This window comes from Tursiops truncatus, chromosome 4 (genome assembly GCF_011762595.2).
Source record: "Tursiops truncatus isolate mTurTru1 chromosome 4, mTurTru1.mat.Y, whole genome shotgun sequence".
Classification (NCBI taxonomy): domain Eukaryota; kingdom Metazoa; phylum Chordata; class Mammalia; order Artiodactyla; family Delphinidae; genus Tursiops; species Tursiops truncatus.
Genome location: NC_047037.1, coordinates 128419660 through 128434850, shown reverse-complemented (window position 1 = coordinate 128434850; position 15191 = coordinate 128419660). Strand labels below are relative to the sequence as shown.

Sequence of the window (15191 nt, the reverse complement as noted above, 5' to 3'; positions counted from 1 at the left end):
CCAAGTAAAAATCAAAAGTAATAAAGTGGAACTAACAAGGCAATGTGGATAGATCTTAAATATAAACACAAATAAGAATCCGAGTGGTATTCATAGCACAGTGCCTATATTGGCTGCATATCTCACGGTGGCTCCTCAGATTCCCTCCATGCTGCCCACCTCCCCAGTGCCCTGTCAGTTGGCCTGGAAATACTAGTCCTTCCTCTGCTGCCACCACACAGCCAGCTGGACCAGCTGGACGTTTAGTTTCTGACTCCCTCCAGCCACTTCCAGATTTGGGTGAAATACCCCACAGCGCGTGAGACTGACATCCCTAGAGGCCACCAAAGGGGCCAAATGATGCACATGTTACTTTCAGTAGGACTAAATTGCTATAATTTTTTAGTCTTTATACATTATTTTAATTAAAAACACATTGTTATGTGTAAATATATAGATCTCAAGTATAATATAAAAACATAGACTACAATAATGTAGCATTATAAGTTTTCTTCCCAGACAGACCTGTCAAATTTAGACATTGGACTATCAACACAGTGACCAAGAAAAGTACAGATTTTCCAACCTCATGATTAATAAATTTTTTTGGAGAGTGGATGGAAGTATTAGAAAACAGCAAATTAGATGGTCCTGCCTACATTATATAATGTAAGAGACACAATAAAAGCTGTAAGAAACTATAGTTAAATGTTAGAGGCAACATAGCTTTCTTAGACTTTTACCAATGATTATGTACTTCATATATAGACATCCTTAAATGTAAAATTGTTCAGTATGTATCTTTATTCCACAGTGACAGTTTGTCATGTATTAATCTGAAAAATATCTTGAACTGGAATCATCTATAAAGAAATAATGACAAACCTTTAAAAGAAACTTAGTCCCAAATCAAATCATGTTTAAAAATTAAAAGATCTATAGAAAGCAAGAGTGGAGGCAGGAAACATTGGCTACATGTCCATTTTTTATTTGTAAAAGTAATTCCTGTACAAACAATAGTATTATTGAGTCGAGTAAAACAAAACAAAATTTAAACATTCTAAAATTAATCCCACAAGCCCAAGTGTTCAGTTTGGAGTAACAAAGTCAAAGCCAGTCCTACCATCTGCACATTAATTTGATAAACTGCATTAAAACAACAAAAATACCACATCTGCTGTGGTGCACAACGGATGATTACTTTCGGCACTTGTATAAAAATAACTGTGACACCGTTTTGTTTTTGGTTTTGGTTTTAGCTGTGTATCAGGGAAACCCAACATAACGTATCATTCGTGAAATTCCATTAAAGCTACAAGGCAGCCAAGAGTTAAAGGCATATAAGGGCAGGTGCACATACATAACTTGCCAGTCCGCTGCCCCCCAAAACAATTATTACAACTACATAGTACAAACTGGGCCCACAAAAATTCTGCAAAAGGGGGTACAAGGAGCATGTGCTTCCACTTAAGCACAATCTGGCAATCTGATCCCACCGCGTCGAGGAAGGATGGAGGCCTTAATGACCTTTGCGGACCACTTCGAGGAACAGGGCTTGGCGAGGGAAGATTCCGGCTCATAATGAAAGGCAGGTGCCTGGCTACCTACGGAAACCAGGGTCCCGAGCGGCTCCCAAGAGCGCTGGGCCTTAACGGACACCACGGCCTTCTCCTACAACCCCGCACCTCCCCCGTGCAGGACCGCCGCACATGCAGCTACAGAACGCAGCTGGGAGGGGCCCTAGGACTCTTCACGCATGCGCCCCGCCTTCGTCGGCGCGCCCCAGAAGCACTAGCCCGTGAGGGTGGGAGACGTGGTGAGCGCAGGTAGCGTAACCGCAGCTGGGACAGCTGGATTCGGGTCTGGTGAAAGGATTCTGACCCTGGCTTGAGTCCTGCGCTTGTCTTTCGGACGGGGTTCCTGCAACCGTGCCAGTTGCAGCCCTGGCACTGAGATACGGTTTTTGTTGGGTTGTTGTTGTTGTTGTTGTTTTTTAATACTTATCTTTTACTCTCTTGGGATTTCCCGGATGTTGCTAACAGCTGGGATGATTGGAGGAATGATGCTCTCTGGGACCTGAGTGGCACCTTCGAGGTTCAGGGTGTCCCCCGATTTTAACCAGGGAATTACTGAAATGAAGGATTAATTTTTTTAATATTAAAAATATATATATTTGGTTTTAAACTGATATATTTTTTTGAAAGAAATTTAAGTAGTTTCAGAGAAGTTTAAATGACATGTGTTCTCAACACTATTGTCTTCCTGAGATAGTTTGAGGTTCTAATTTATGATTCTTTAAATAACACTAAGTTTAACCCAAAATGCAAATGATAGGAAAAAGTGATTTTTTTCATAAAGAAAATTCTTAAGTTCATTGGCCTAAAGTTCTTATTTTACCTGAGTTCTTTTTTAAAAATTTATTTTTTGAAGTATAGTTGATTTACAATGTTGTGTTAACTTCTACTTTACAGCAAAGTGATTCAGTTATACATATACATACATTCTTGGAAAAAGTAATTTTTGATACACCATCACTTTTGTTCTTAAAATATTTTCAAATTATCTATTTTCAAATAGTTCCTAAATAATAATTTGCTTTGGATGATTGAATATAGGCATTTTGCTCATACCGTATGGAGGCTTAATTCCCCCCCCCCTCCCCAGGGTGTTTGGCATTTTGGATCTTGTAAACTTGTTCTCTTGCTTTTCCCCACCCCCCAAAATATATGTAAATAAGTGTAAGCAATATATTTTTACTAGAAAAGATGACCATTGTAGAAAATGTACAAATAACTGGATGTAAAACTCACCCATAATCTCCTGCCTAAGAAGACAAATTTTCGTTTTATGTTTTATTTTTTAGTATATTACTTTTGCATATATGTGTATGTCGTCTTCCTTTTTTAAACAAGTCATACTGTACATGCTGCTTTGTATCTACCTTTAATTAAACAATAGGTTGTAAAGATTTCCATTATATTAAATATTTTCAAGACTGTCTTGTATTCGGTTGTCTGAGTGTACCGTAATTGATTTCAGCAGTTCACTGTTTTGGTCGTGAGATCGTAACATTTTTGGTTTGGTTTGGTTTGGTTTAGTTTAGTTTCAAAAACAAAGCTGCTCTGAGCATCCATTATTATCCCTTCAAGTTAGATTTCTAGAAGTGGAAATTCACTCTTAAACTCTGGATTTGTCTTGCCGATTGCACTTGTGAAAGGTTGAGAAATGAACATTGCAAGACCTCTAAAATTTACTTTGCCCTAGATTTTTACCAACACTGATTATTATTTTGCCAGTTTAATAGATTGAAAAATCTACATTGGTTTATGTTATTTCAGTTGACTTTTAGAATGGGCTAATACTTTTTACACGTGTACTGGTCAATTATATTTCCTCCGTGGTGAATTGCCTGTTTATGCCTTATTTATACCTAAATGAGAAGCCTTAAAATATTTATTTGTAAGAACTTTTTTTTAACAGTAAGCATATTAACACCTAGTTAATGTTGCAGATGTTTCCCATGTTTGTCTATTTGTTTTTTCTGACATAGAAAAAAAAACTTTCAAATTAATGTTACTGAAATGTATCAATCATTTTCTTTATGGTTTTCTGTCTTTGGAGCATTGACTGGGAATGCTTTCCCTACTCCAGGATAATTTTAAAATATGCCTATATAACCTTATAACATTTTTTGTTTTAAAAAATTTTATTGTGAAGTAGATATGTAACATTCATACTATTTATCTTACTATGAATATTTACCTTATACAAAAAGGTAAAAAGAAGTAAAAAATGAATAGTCATAATCTTACCAACTAGTTTAAGAAAACTTTACCGACAAGTAAAACTTTACCACTCTACTACACAAGTGTGGTTGAAATCCTCTTGTGTACTTCTGCTGATTACAGTTCTGTTCCTTAGCAGTATTAACCCCACCCTAAAGTATTTATCATTCCCATATATTTCTTTTTTTTAATTAATTAATTAATTTAATTTTTGGCTGCGTTGGGTCTTCATTGCAGTGCATGGGCTTCCCATTGTGGTGGCTTCTTTTGTTGCAGAGCACAGGCTCTAGGCACGTGGGCTTCAGTAGTTGTGACACACAGGCTCAGTAGTTGTGGCTCACGGGCTCTAGATCGCAGTCTCAGTAGTTGTGGCGCAGGGGCTTAGCTGCTCCGCGGCATATGGGATCTTCCTGGACCAGGGCTCGAACCCGTGTCCTCTGCATTGGCAGGCGGATTCTTAACGACTACGCCACCAGGGAAGTCCCCCCATATATTTCTTTGTACTTTAATGACGTGTGTGTGTATCCCTGTACCACATCTTATGGCTTCATTTTTAACGTTCAGTCATCAGCAATTCATTTCAGAGTGCTGCATGAAGTAGGTACTAAAGTTATTTTCTCAGAAGGTAAGCAGTTGTTCCAATGATATTCGCTGGATAATCCATATTCTTCAGACATTTGAGATGCCACTTTTATCAGAGCCTGAATGTGGGTTCTGGATTTGCCATTCTATTTCAGCTTATTCCTAACAACACTGTTAGGATTGTTACGGCAATATCTTGAGTTTTGAAGTTTAGAAGGACAAATCATTGCTATGCCTGCTTTTCAAAATATCTTTAGCTATTCTTTCATGTTATTCTTTCATGTGAACTTTTGAGATAGTTTTGTGATATCTGAAAACAAAATCTTACTGAGAATTCTTTTGGGAGTACATAAGTTACAAACTTAACTTTCAAGATTTGACATCTCAGCTATTGTAATTTCCCATCCTCTCTCTAGTTATAACTCTTTAAATTTTTGTAGCTTTTTTCCTCTACGTACTGCACATATATATTGTTTTAATTTTTATGTATTTTGGATTTTATAATTATCTTTAATTAGGTCTTTTATTTTAGAACTTGATGTTACAATCAGATAGGACAGACTTCTCTCTTCATTGTTTACCAAAAATATCCTTTTATTCTTCCAGATAAACTTTTAAATCATGTGTCCAAAGTTCATTAAGACTTTGGTTTACATTAGAGTTATGGATATTTTGATTAGAATTGACATAACATTACCACTTTGGTAGGCACTGTTTAGAGTACTCTGGTTTACGAGGGTCTCATCTTCAAAAGAGACAACCACTGAGAACTGTTACGTAACGGAGACTATTTTCGAATGCCCAAACCAATTATAAAATGGTGTTCTAAGGGGCTTCCCTGGTGGCGCAGTGGTTGAGACTCCGCCTGCCGATGCAGGGGACACGGGTTCGTGCCCCGGTCCGGGAAGATCCCACATGCCGCGGAGCGTCTGGGCCCGTGAGCCATGGCCGCTGAGCCTGCGCGTCCGGAGCCCGTGCTCCGCAACGGGAGAGGCCACAACAGTGAGAGGCCCGCGTACCGCAAAAAAAAAAAATTACATAATAAATACATGAATATATTCTCCTTGTATAAAATAAAATCTTACAGGGAAGGCTTAATTTCCTTTGACTATAATTCTTAACCCTAATCTCTTTTCTTGCCACCTCTTTCCCCTAAGGATTAACTTCAATTATCAGATTGGTATGATCCTTGCAGCCTTTTTTTCTGTGTATTTACATAATATATATGTATCCATATAATACTGTTTTATAAATTTTTTAGACACAAATGGTATTATGCTGTACATATTACTCTATTTGCTTTCAATTTAAGAATGTCTTAGAATTCTTCCCATGTACGTACAGATAAACCTCTTAACTGCTGCCTAATAGTCCATAGAATAGATATAATTTACTTAGCCATTCCCCCAATGGATAGACACTAGGTTGTTTTCAATTATCTTGCTATTATAGTGTTTTAGGGAACATCCTGCAGCATGTCTCTGTATGTTTTTTTTAATCAGGGTCCAGTCAGGAAAACAGAAACTTCACTACTTATTTAAAGAGAAAAAAATTTAACATGGGAGATTGGTTAAAAACGAGTATAAAAGCAAAAGGAGAATCCTGAGGTAACAGAGGTGATTACTGCACAGCAGTTACTATCACTAGGGCTAGTAAAGGAAAGAAGGAAAGAAGAGGTTGGGGTAATTAGAATTTAGAAGTTTGGAGGAGGGCCTGGAAAAGCTGGGGCTCAGTTCAAGCCTCTGAAGAGAGGGTGGTGCCTGGCTGTAGTTGCTCTCCGGAGCTCAAAGAAGGTACTCCGTGATGCTGGGCCTCTGACTTCTGAGAAGGGGGCACCACTGGCCGTCTTAAGAGCTCAAAGGAGAGGGCCCATGGAGCTAGGACTCATACTTCGGAGGGTAAAGGTCCTGCCTGGCTGCTGCTGGTACCCCTGAGGTGTGCAATTAGGTTGACTCTGGTGGTCGAAAAAAAAGATGGAGACGGAAAACAATTGCTGCCTATACCAATTGCTGCTACCAGGGCAAAGAGCTGCTGCTGAGATGATGCTAGCAGTATGCAGAAAGTCGCTTCTTCCTCTTCTCTTTCCGTCTCCTTCTAGTCCATTGTCCCTCGCCCCGCCCCCCCCCCCCCCCCCCACGTTGAAGGAACCTAACAGGAAGACGGCTGACTAAAGGAGAAATAGTCTGCAGAGCCTCCGTGTCATGGAGTCGATTATAATAGGGTGAGTGTGTGCGCATGAGATAATAACCAGCAACATGTGCTTATGTTTCTGTGCTGTGATTCTGAGGAGCAAAATCAGTAACTACAAAACCTGTAAACTTCAAATTTTAAGAGAGACTACCACACTACCCTCTTTTCGAAAAGCTGCACTAACACTTTTGATATGGGGGGAAAAAACGCGGGGGGGGCGGATTTAGAGAATATTGCCTAGAGCACTACTTTGCAAATTTTAACAAAACCTGGGAACATTGTTAAAAATGCAAAATCTGATTTAATAGTCCCAAAGTGGGCCTGACAGTCTGCATTTCTAAGAAACACCCAGGTGATACCGATAATTGCTTTTTTGGGGGGCGGGGGCTGCGTTAGGTTTTAGTTGCGGCACGCGGGATCTTCCTTGAGACGTGCGGGATCTTTTCGTTGCGGCACGCGGGGTCATCTCCAGTTGTGGCCTGCGGGTTTTCTCTCTAGTTGTGGCTCGCCAGCTCCAGGGCGCGTGGGCTCTGTGCTTTGTGGCACGCTGCCTCTCTCGAGCTCAGCGAGCTCAGTAGTGTGGCACGAGGGCTTGGCTGCCCTCTGGCATGTGGGAATCTTAGTTCCCCGATCACGGATGGAACCCTCGCCCTGTGCACTGGAAGGCGGATTCTTTACCACTGGACCACCAGGGAAGTCCCGATAATTGCATTTTAAAAAGTCTAACATTGTCCCATCTTCCTTCAGCCACTACTGTGTCATTCTATTGCTACCCTTCTATGAAAACACCTCCCTTATGGCCCATGCCGATTTCCTACCCGCTAAGCAGGGAACAAATCTTTGCGGCAGGAAAGGGAAGAAGCAGGATTTAGCGCTATGCTTGGCTTCCTATTGGGCAGGGGTCACGTCAACTCAGATGGGCGTGGCTCCAAGTGCGACATATCCCGCCACGGATGGCCGGGACGCGGCAGAAGGCGGGAGCGGAAGTGGGGCGGCATGTGGGCGGGTGGGTGACGGAAGGGGAGGGCCAGGGGAAGGCGTTCCTATGGGCCCTTTTCCGGTGCAAGGGGCCGGAAGTTGTGGCCCGGCCGTGTCAACTGGGGGGCTGAGGTTCGAGAGTGCCGCTGAGACCGCGACCATGGGCGGGAAGAACAAGCAGAGGACCAAGGGGAACCTGAGGGTGAGTGCGGGGTGGCCCAGCCAACCTAGGAGTCCTCGCCTCGCAGTGGCTGGCTCCGCCCGGCGCAGGGCCGGAGGATGTGTGCAGCGCGGCAGTGGGGAGGCGTGTGTTTGCGTGTCGAGTGTGACCTCTCTGTTGTGTGTGCGTCCCCGCGGGCGGGGTGGATTATCTCTGAGCAGATTGGGGAGTCGTAAGAGAAAAGATGTTCCGTGCCAGAGCTGTCCCCACCCGAGCACATCCCCCCCGCCCAACATTTTCATTAAGAATTGGTTCCGTATCGGCTTCAAGAGGAAGGTTATCTGCCCAGGGTGGCAGGGGTGAACAAGGGAATGGGGTGGGAAGCAGTTAAGGTGAGCCTGGTGTGCAGGGTATCTCGGATCGTGTCGCTCCTTCGCTCATAAACCTGCTGTGGCTGCCCACATCCCTCGGGGTAAAGGCTAAAGCCGTTACGACGATACATACACGGTGCATGGTCTGCTGCGGCCCCTTTCCACCTCCGACCCCATCTTCAACTCCCTCCGCCTCGCTCACTCCATCTGGCCACGCTTATCTCATCACCGAAACTTGACCTTGCCTGGCAGGCTCCCCGACGCTCTTTTGTTAGGTGCCTCCAAATTTTGCCCGAGATATCTCAGTGAGGTCTCCGGTGATCACCCTATTTTAAGTTGTAGCCCTCCACCCCGCTCCCTTTTCTCCTTTCCTGCTTTATTTTCTTCCGTTGCATTTATGACTTCTAACATATTAGTTGACTGTCCCGCTTCATTTACTGTCTTGCTTCACTAGGATATTAGTATAGGATATAAGTATCATGAAGGCAGGCGTTTTTATCTGCTGCTGTTATCCTCGGAGCCTGGAACAAGGATTAGCATATAGTAGAAGTTCACTAAATACTTGTTTAAACCCCAGAGTGGACTAAACCTACAAGATTGGGGATGCCGTAATGATATTTTTTATAGTACTAGGTTTATTATGGCACAGTCTAATTTTATGAGGATGCTTTTTTCCTGTTTGTGAAACAATTCTTGTGATTCCAGTACCACATTTTCTTAGATCTGTCACTTAATCTGTTTTGGAGGTTAATAATAGTAACAGTGATAATAGTAACTTACCTTAGTACTCTCCTAAATGCTTTACTTGCATCCTCATTTAACTTTAAAAAATGTTCTCAATGTTTACTTTTGAAATATTCCAAATATTAGCAACAACTCATAATTCTTTACCTAGAATTACCAATTGTTAATCTTTGGTCACTTTTGCTTTTTCTTTCTAAATATATGTATTTTGCTGAACCGTATGAGAAGTAGTTGCAGAAATCATGACCCTTAACTTCTAAATACTTCAGCATGTATATTCTAAAAACAGCGCCATTCTTCTACATAACCGTGAGCAATTATAACATGCAGAAAATTCAACTTCAGTATAATACTATTATCTAATAGTATACATTATTGTATTCAGATTTCTGTAGTCATCTCAATATTGTTCTCTATAAGTTTTATTTAGATATAGCATTTAAAAATTTTTTTAAATTTATTTCTGGCTCTTGGTACACGTGGGCTTTCTCTAGTTGCAGTGAGCAGGGGCTACACTTCGTTGCGGTGCACGGGCTTCTCATTGCAGTGGCTTCTGTTGCAGAGCACGGGCTCTAGGCACGCGGGCTTCAGGAGTTGAGGCACGTGGGCTCAGTAGTTGTGGCTTGTGGGTTCTAGAGCACGGGCTCAGTAGTTGTGGTGCACGGGCTTAGTTGCTCTGCGGTATGTGGGATCTTCCCGGACCAGGGACCGAACCCATGTGCCTGCCCTGCATTGGCAGGCGGATTCTTAACCTCTGAACCACCAGGGAAGTCCCTAGATACAGCATTTTAAAAAACATCCAAGATCCATGAAAGGATCACTCATTCCATTTAGCTATCATTTAGATCTAGGCAGTTTTCCTAGTGCCTTTTTTTGGAGGAAGATTCTTTTATGACATGGACAATTTGGAAGAGTCTAGGCAATTGATTTCCTTAACTTAGATTTGTCTAATTGTTCCTTATAATTACATTCAGGTTAAACAGTATTTGACAGAAATGCTTCATAGATGATGTGTAATTTCTCAGTGCCTCTCACACCACGGGGACACATAATGTCTGTTTATTAATGAGACACATAATCCCATTATTGGTGGTATATGTGTAATCACTTGATTAAGGTGATGTCCATTGTATAAGTGTCTCTTTTTATTGGCTATTAACAAATAATATGTGGAGTAGTAATTTCAGAATAACCTGTTCTCTCATAAACTTTCACTTAATGGTTTTTAGCATCCTTTGATAATTCTTGCTGGAATCAATTATTATTATGGTGGTTTGAAAACTTATGTTTAATCTTGACTACACCTAAGTAATGATTTAGTGACTGTTGTCTCATTTTAAAGATGATGATTCTGAGGCTTTGAGAATTAACTTGCCTAAATTCATGTAGTCAGGAAGTTGTGGAGTTGGGATTTGAACTTCAGAGTGGCAGTCATTCATTCAACAGAAGAGTTTGAATACTGAATGCCGTGTTTTCAAAGATGACAGAGAAATTTTCTGTTCTTGAACTATTAGTTTGATGATAGATAAGTAAGCAAATAATTATAATATATTAAAGAATTATGATACAGGTATCAGAAGCAAAGTGAGAGAACAGAAAAGAATGGTGATTGACCGGAGAGGCAAATGTTGAAAACATGAATGTGTTTTCAGGGATAAGTGGGAGTTTGTCAGGGAGAGAAAAGATTACACAAAGACCAAATTGTGGATAACTAATAAGAACATGCTGTGTAGCACAAGGAACTCTACTCACATACTCTGTAATGGCCTGTATGGGAAATGAATCTTAAAAAAAAAAAAAAGTGGATATATGTATATGTATAATTGATTCACTTCGCTGTACACCTGAAACTAACACAACATTGTAAATCAACTATACTCCAATAAAATTTTTTAAAAAAAAAATGTGTTTGCTGTTTGAAAAAAATGAATAAAAAGACCAGATTGTGAAAAGGCATGACATATTTGGGGAACTTTGTATTGAGTTTGGAACTAGAACATAAATGGTGGGAACAAAAGGGAGCAGGGAGGAGGAAGTGGGACAAGGGAAGAAAAAAGTGTTAGAAAGATGACTGGAGAGGTCGAGGCCAGATGGTGAAAGATCCCGAAAGCTTCCTGAATTTGGTCTTTAAACTGTAGACTCAGGATTGCCACCTCAAATGTTATACCTCTAGAAGCCAGGCACAAAAGAATGAAGTAGGTGTAGTATAAGAAAATTAACTAAGGGCTTCCCTCGTGGCGCAGTGGTTGAGAGTCCGCCTGCCGTTGCACGGGACGCGGGTTCATGCCCGGTCCGGGAAGATCCCACATGCCGCGGAGCGGCTGGGCTCCTGAGCCATGGCCGCTGAGCCTGCGCGTCCGGAGCCTGTGCTCCCGCAGCGGGAGAGGCCACAACAGTGAGAGGCCCGCGTACCGCAAAAAAAAAAAAAAGAGACAATTAACTGCCAGAAATAGTATCGAGGTTCTTAATTTTTGAACTGTGGGTATGAGCATCTAACGTACAGTGGAGAAGGTAACAAGAAACAGTAACTACATTTTAAGTTCAAAGTAGACATTGAAAAAAAGATACAATTAGTTGAAAATAATTTGTTTCTGTGAAACTGGACATCTGATATCTTTTCTGTACTTAGTTATCACTGTCAGTTCTGGTCTTCAGGTCAGTTCAGAATTCAGCCTTGACTCCTTTAGCTTTTAGCTTTTTATACTATTGCATTATTCTGTTTCATAATAAAACTGTTTACACATGAGATTATAGGTAAAACTCCAATGTCTTAATGTCATCATAGTTTTCAGAATTATAATTCACTAACTTCCTTTGTAGCTCTTTATTCATGTATCAATATTGAGAAAGGTAAACTGAATAATGTTAGTTCATTTTAATAAAGTTTTAAAATAGAGAACCTTTTTTGAAATTAGGCCAAGTGCCACTGTTTTGAAAAAATATCTAGTCCATCATTTTCATTTCTGGTCACTCATTTCAGTTTAGAAAGTAGTACAGATTATTATTCCTTGATAAATGATTTTCCCAAACACAGTTTTGCTAGGTATGAACAAGCTGAATCACACATTTGGATTTTCAGACATTCTTACGGAGGAATAAGAAATAGGTGAGTTTAGATGGGTTGTGATGTCATCCTGGACATTGAACTGAGACATTTTCCTATTAGATGACAATGAATACATTAATTTCTTTCAACAGTTCAAGTACTTTCTTTCTTTGTCACAAAGAATCCTTTAATGTTTAGTACTGGAAGCTACTATATTGTGTATCAATCAAACAAGCCACTGACTGTTTCAAAACAAAGGAGTGTATCTTATATCCTGATCATTGTATTGATTTTTATGTACATACTAATGTAATTTGTAACCATTTTAGCCCAAAGAGACTTGGTTAGGCTTTGGGTATGTGGAAATGAGTGTGTCTGCCCACAAGGAACTCCTGGTCTGGAAGTTGCTATCATTAGAGTTGTCCTAGGGTAGTTGCTTAATAAATATTTGTTGAATGAGTGGATGAATAAAGAGATATCCATTTATGAGTTAATTTTGCATCACTACACAGTATACATATATGTGTATACATACTATTTATACAAAAGTTGGAAATAAAAAATTTCATAAAACAGTACTTATTCTTACCATATGTGATGCATTCTGATTTTTAAAATTTTGTTCTATTTCTTTAAAATGTTGTCATGGCCCATGAGCCTCTAATGGCTTGTAATCGCAACTTTAAAAACATGGTTCTGATGTTTAGGAAACTAGGAAATAGCTCCTAGGATCATTATTGTTAAATTCTTGGTGACAAAAATATTTATCTTTGGCAGACATTGCAATAGATGCATAGGCTAGGGGGAAAAAGCCCTCAAATAGAAGTTTGCTTCATTGTGGGAATTGTCAAGTAATTACTCCAAAGAACTCAAAGTTAAATTTTGAACTTTTCCTTGACTCTAACTTTTTTTCTCCCTACTTTCTTACCAGCCTTCAAACAGTGGCCGAGCTGCAGAACTCCTTGCCAAGGAACAGGGAACAGTGCCTGGATTTATTGGTTTTGGAACATTTCACAGTGACCTAGGCTATGTTCCTGCTATTCAAGGAGCTGAAGAAATAGACAGTCTTGTGGATTCTGATTTCCGAATGGTGCTGCGAAAACTTTCAAAGAAAGATGTCACGACAAAACTAAAAGCAAGTTTTATTGTTTTCATTAAAATGATCAAGAAAATCTTTTTGTTAAAATGTCATTGGCATATTTTATGTAAAGAAGAATGAAGAATCATCACTAATAAGTACTTTTAAATGAAGAATCATCACTAATAAGTACTTTTACAATTGTACTTTTTGCTGATACAGACTTTAGGTTATACTTATCTTCTGGGTTATAAGTTAGTTTGTTGTTCTGCACTTTTTAGAATCACTGGAATTCTGGCTTTACATTTTTTCCTATTAAGTAATGTAATTTTGACTCTATAATTTTAAATGGGGTTTTTTTTGTTTGTGTACGTTTTATATATTTTTTAAAACAACTGAAAAGTTTCTACCATAGTAACCTATAAAGAACTCTTCGGATTAGTCCCATGTGACACAAACAGGGATGGTGTATTCTCACGTTACATAAAATAGACTAAGCTTCTAGAACAGCATAAATATAATCAACAGCCAATATTATGGCTGTTGATCCTTAATGATTTTAATAATTTATTTTAGGCTATGCAGGAATTTGGAACCATGTGTACAGAGAGAGACACGGAAATTGTAAAAGGAGTTCTTCCATATTGGCCAAGAATTTTCTGCAAAATTTCACTAGTAAGTATTAAGACTTGACTAGTTTATTTCTGTTGTGGTTTTTTTGTTTTGTTTTTTGTTTTTGTTTTTGGTTGAAGTTGTGGGGACTGTCAAATTTATATGATTCATTTTTGGTGAGGGTTATGGAATGTTATGTCAATATTATTATGCAGATTGGATCATGTTGGGTTGTAAAAAGGAGTCTGTTAGGTCCTTACAATAGAATTACCTAGATACTTTTAAGCCATAGTAAATTTTGACAATGTAATTTCTTTGTATACTTGCTGCAGAAGAATGAGAATGAATTGCTTATTTATTCCAGGTTTAGCCCTGACTCTTTGAATACAGTCATTTTTATCTCATTGGGAAAAGGAAAAATTAATCAGTTTTTTAATATAATTATTGATTTTAGTTTAGCTTTGTGCATAGGTGAATTCTTATTAATGGGTCTTCATCGCATACCCAGAAATGTCAGTATTTATTTTTATGGGTTAGAGCTGTTTTAAACCATATTATATTTTCAATAGGATCATGACCGCCGGGTTCGAGAAGCCACACAGCAAGCTTTTGAAAAACTTATCCTTAAAGTTAAGAAACACTTGGCTCCTTACTTAAAAAGTTTAATGGGCTATTGGCTAATGGCTCAGTGTGATACTTACACACCAGCTGCATCTGCAGCAAAAGATGCCTTTGAAGCAGCTTTCCCTCCAAGCAAGCAGCCTGAAGCCATAGCATTTTGTAAGGATGAAATTACAAGTGTAAGTCCTTGGAACCTTTCTGTATCTATTTTTAAAGTATTTAAGGGATATAAAGCGTATTACAAAGGCAGCTCTTTTACCTAGCATTGTGAGGGTATGAGAAGTGAAATATTTTCAGTGGAAGATTGCGTTTTTTAAATGGTGTTTATCAAAGTTGACCATTTTGGCTTTTTAAAACATAATTAACTTTTTGGATTGGATCTTTCTAAATGATTTAAGTTTTCCCTGTTTCTTTTAATGTTTTAATTTACTGTATCTAAAAATATTTAGATATGTGCTTTGTAATATATAATCTAAAAAAAGAATACATCTATAAATCAAATCTAAACTTTTTTCCCCCATATTTTCAAATCAATACATGTATACAGATCTGTTTCATCCTGGTATTCCTTTGTATATATAGATATACAACAGTTTATTTAACTTCTTTCATTTTAATACACATTTGGGATTTTTCCCCAGTTTTTTTTTAAGAATAGGTTTATTTATTTATTATTTTTTAAAATATTTATTTACCCGGTTTTTTATGATACTCCCATTAACAGATATACGTTTCTCCAACACTTGGCCAGCAGTTTTGCCAGACCGATATCAGCCATAACTTTTGTGGCTTTTAGTTTGTACACAATACTGTCCTTCTTCATTTTTTCTCTCCTTCTTTTCTTCCTTATATATGGACTGGAAAAAACTAGACGCCAATTTGTTAGTATTATACCAAGAAATAAAAATAGATGGGCTGTGAGTCCATTGAGGAGAAGTAAAAATTTTTTTAAAAAAGATAATGCTTGCATTTATTTCTCTATTTAGTACTCTAATATTTCCATAGCACCCTATGTATAATCCTACTTAAACACCTTCCCTCCTCC

General features: G+C 38.9%; 1 protein-coding gene across 5 annotated transcripts in view; it reads left to right on the top strand.

The window, feature by feature from the left end:
- Positions 1-6506: 6506 nt before the first annotated feature.
- The window catches only part of LTN1 (listerin E3 ubiquitin protein ligase 1), an 81105-nt gene continuing 72420 nt past the window's right edge, over positions 6507-15191 (top strand). For 3 of the 5 annotated variants that reach the window (XR_012331580.1, XM_033855995.2, XM_033855999.2), the window contains exons 1-4: positions 7605-7716; positions 12767-12970; positions 13490-13588; positions 14095-14325. Coding sequence is in view for 4 of the 5 variants with exons in the window: in XM_033855995.2 (XP_033711886.1) it covers positions 7675-7716; positions 12767-12970; positions 13490-13588; positions 14095-14325 (576 nt within the window). In the remaining variant the exon portion in view is untranslated. Of the gene's footprint in view, positions 6568-7604; positions 7717-12766; positions 12971-13489; positions 13589-14094; positions 14326-15191 lie in introns of those variants that run through there. The other 2 variants (XM_033855996.2, XM_033855997.2) reach the window with 2 other exon arrangements.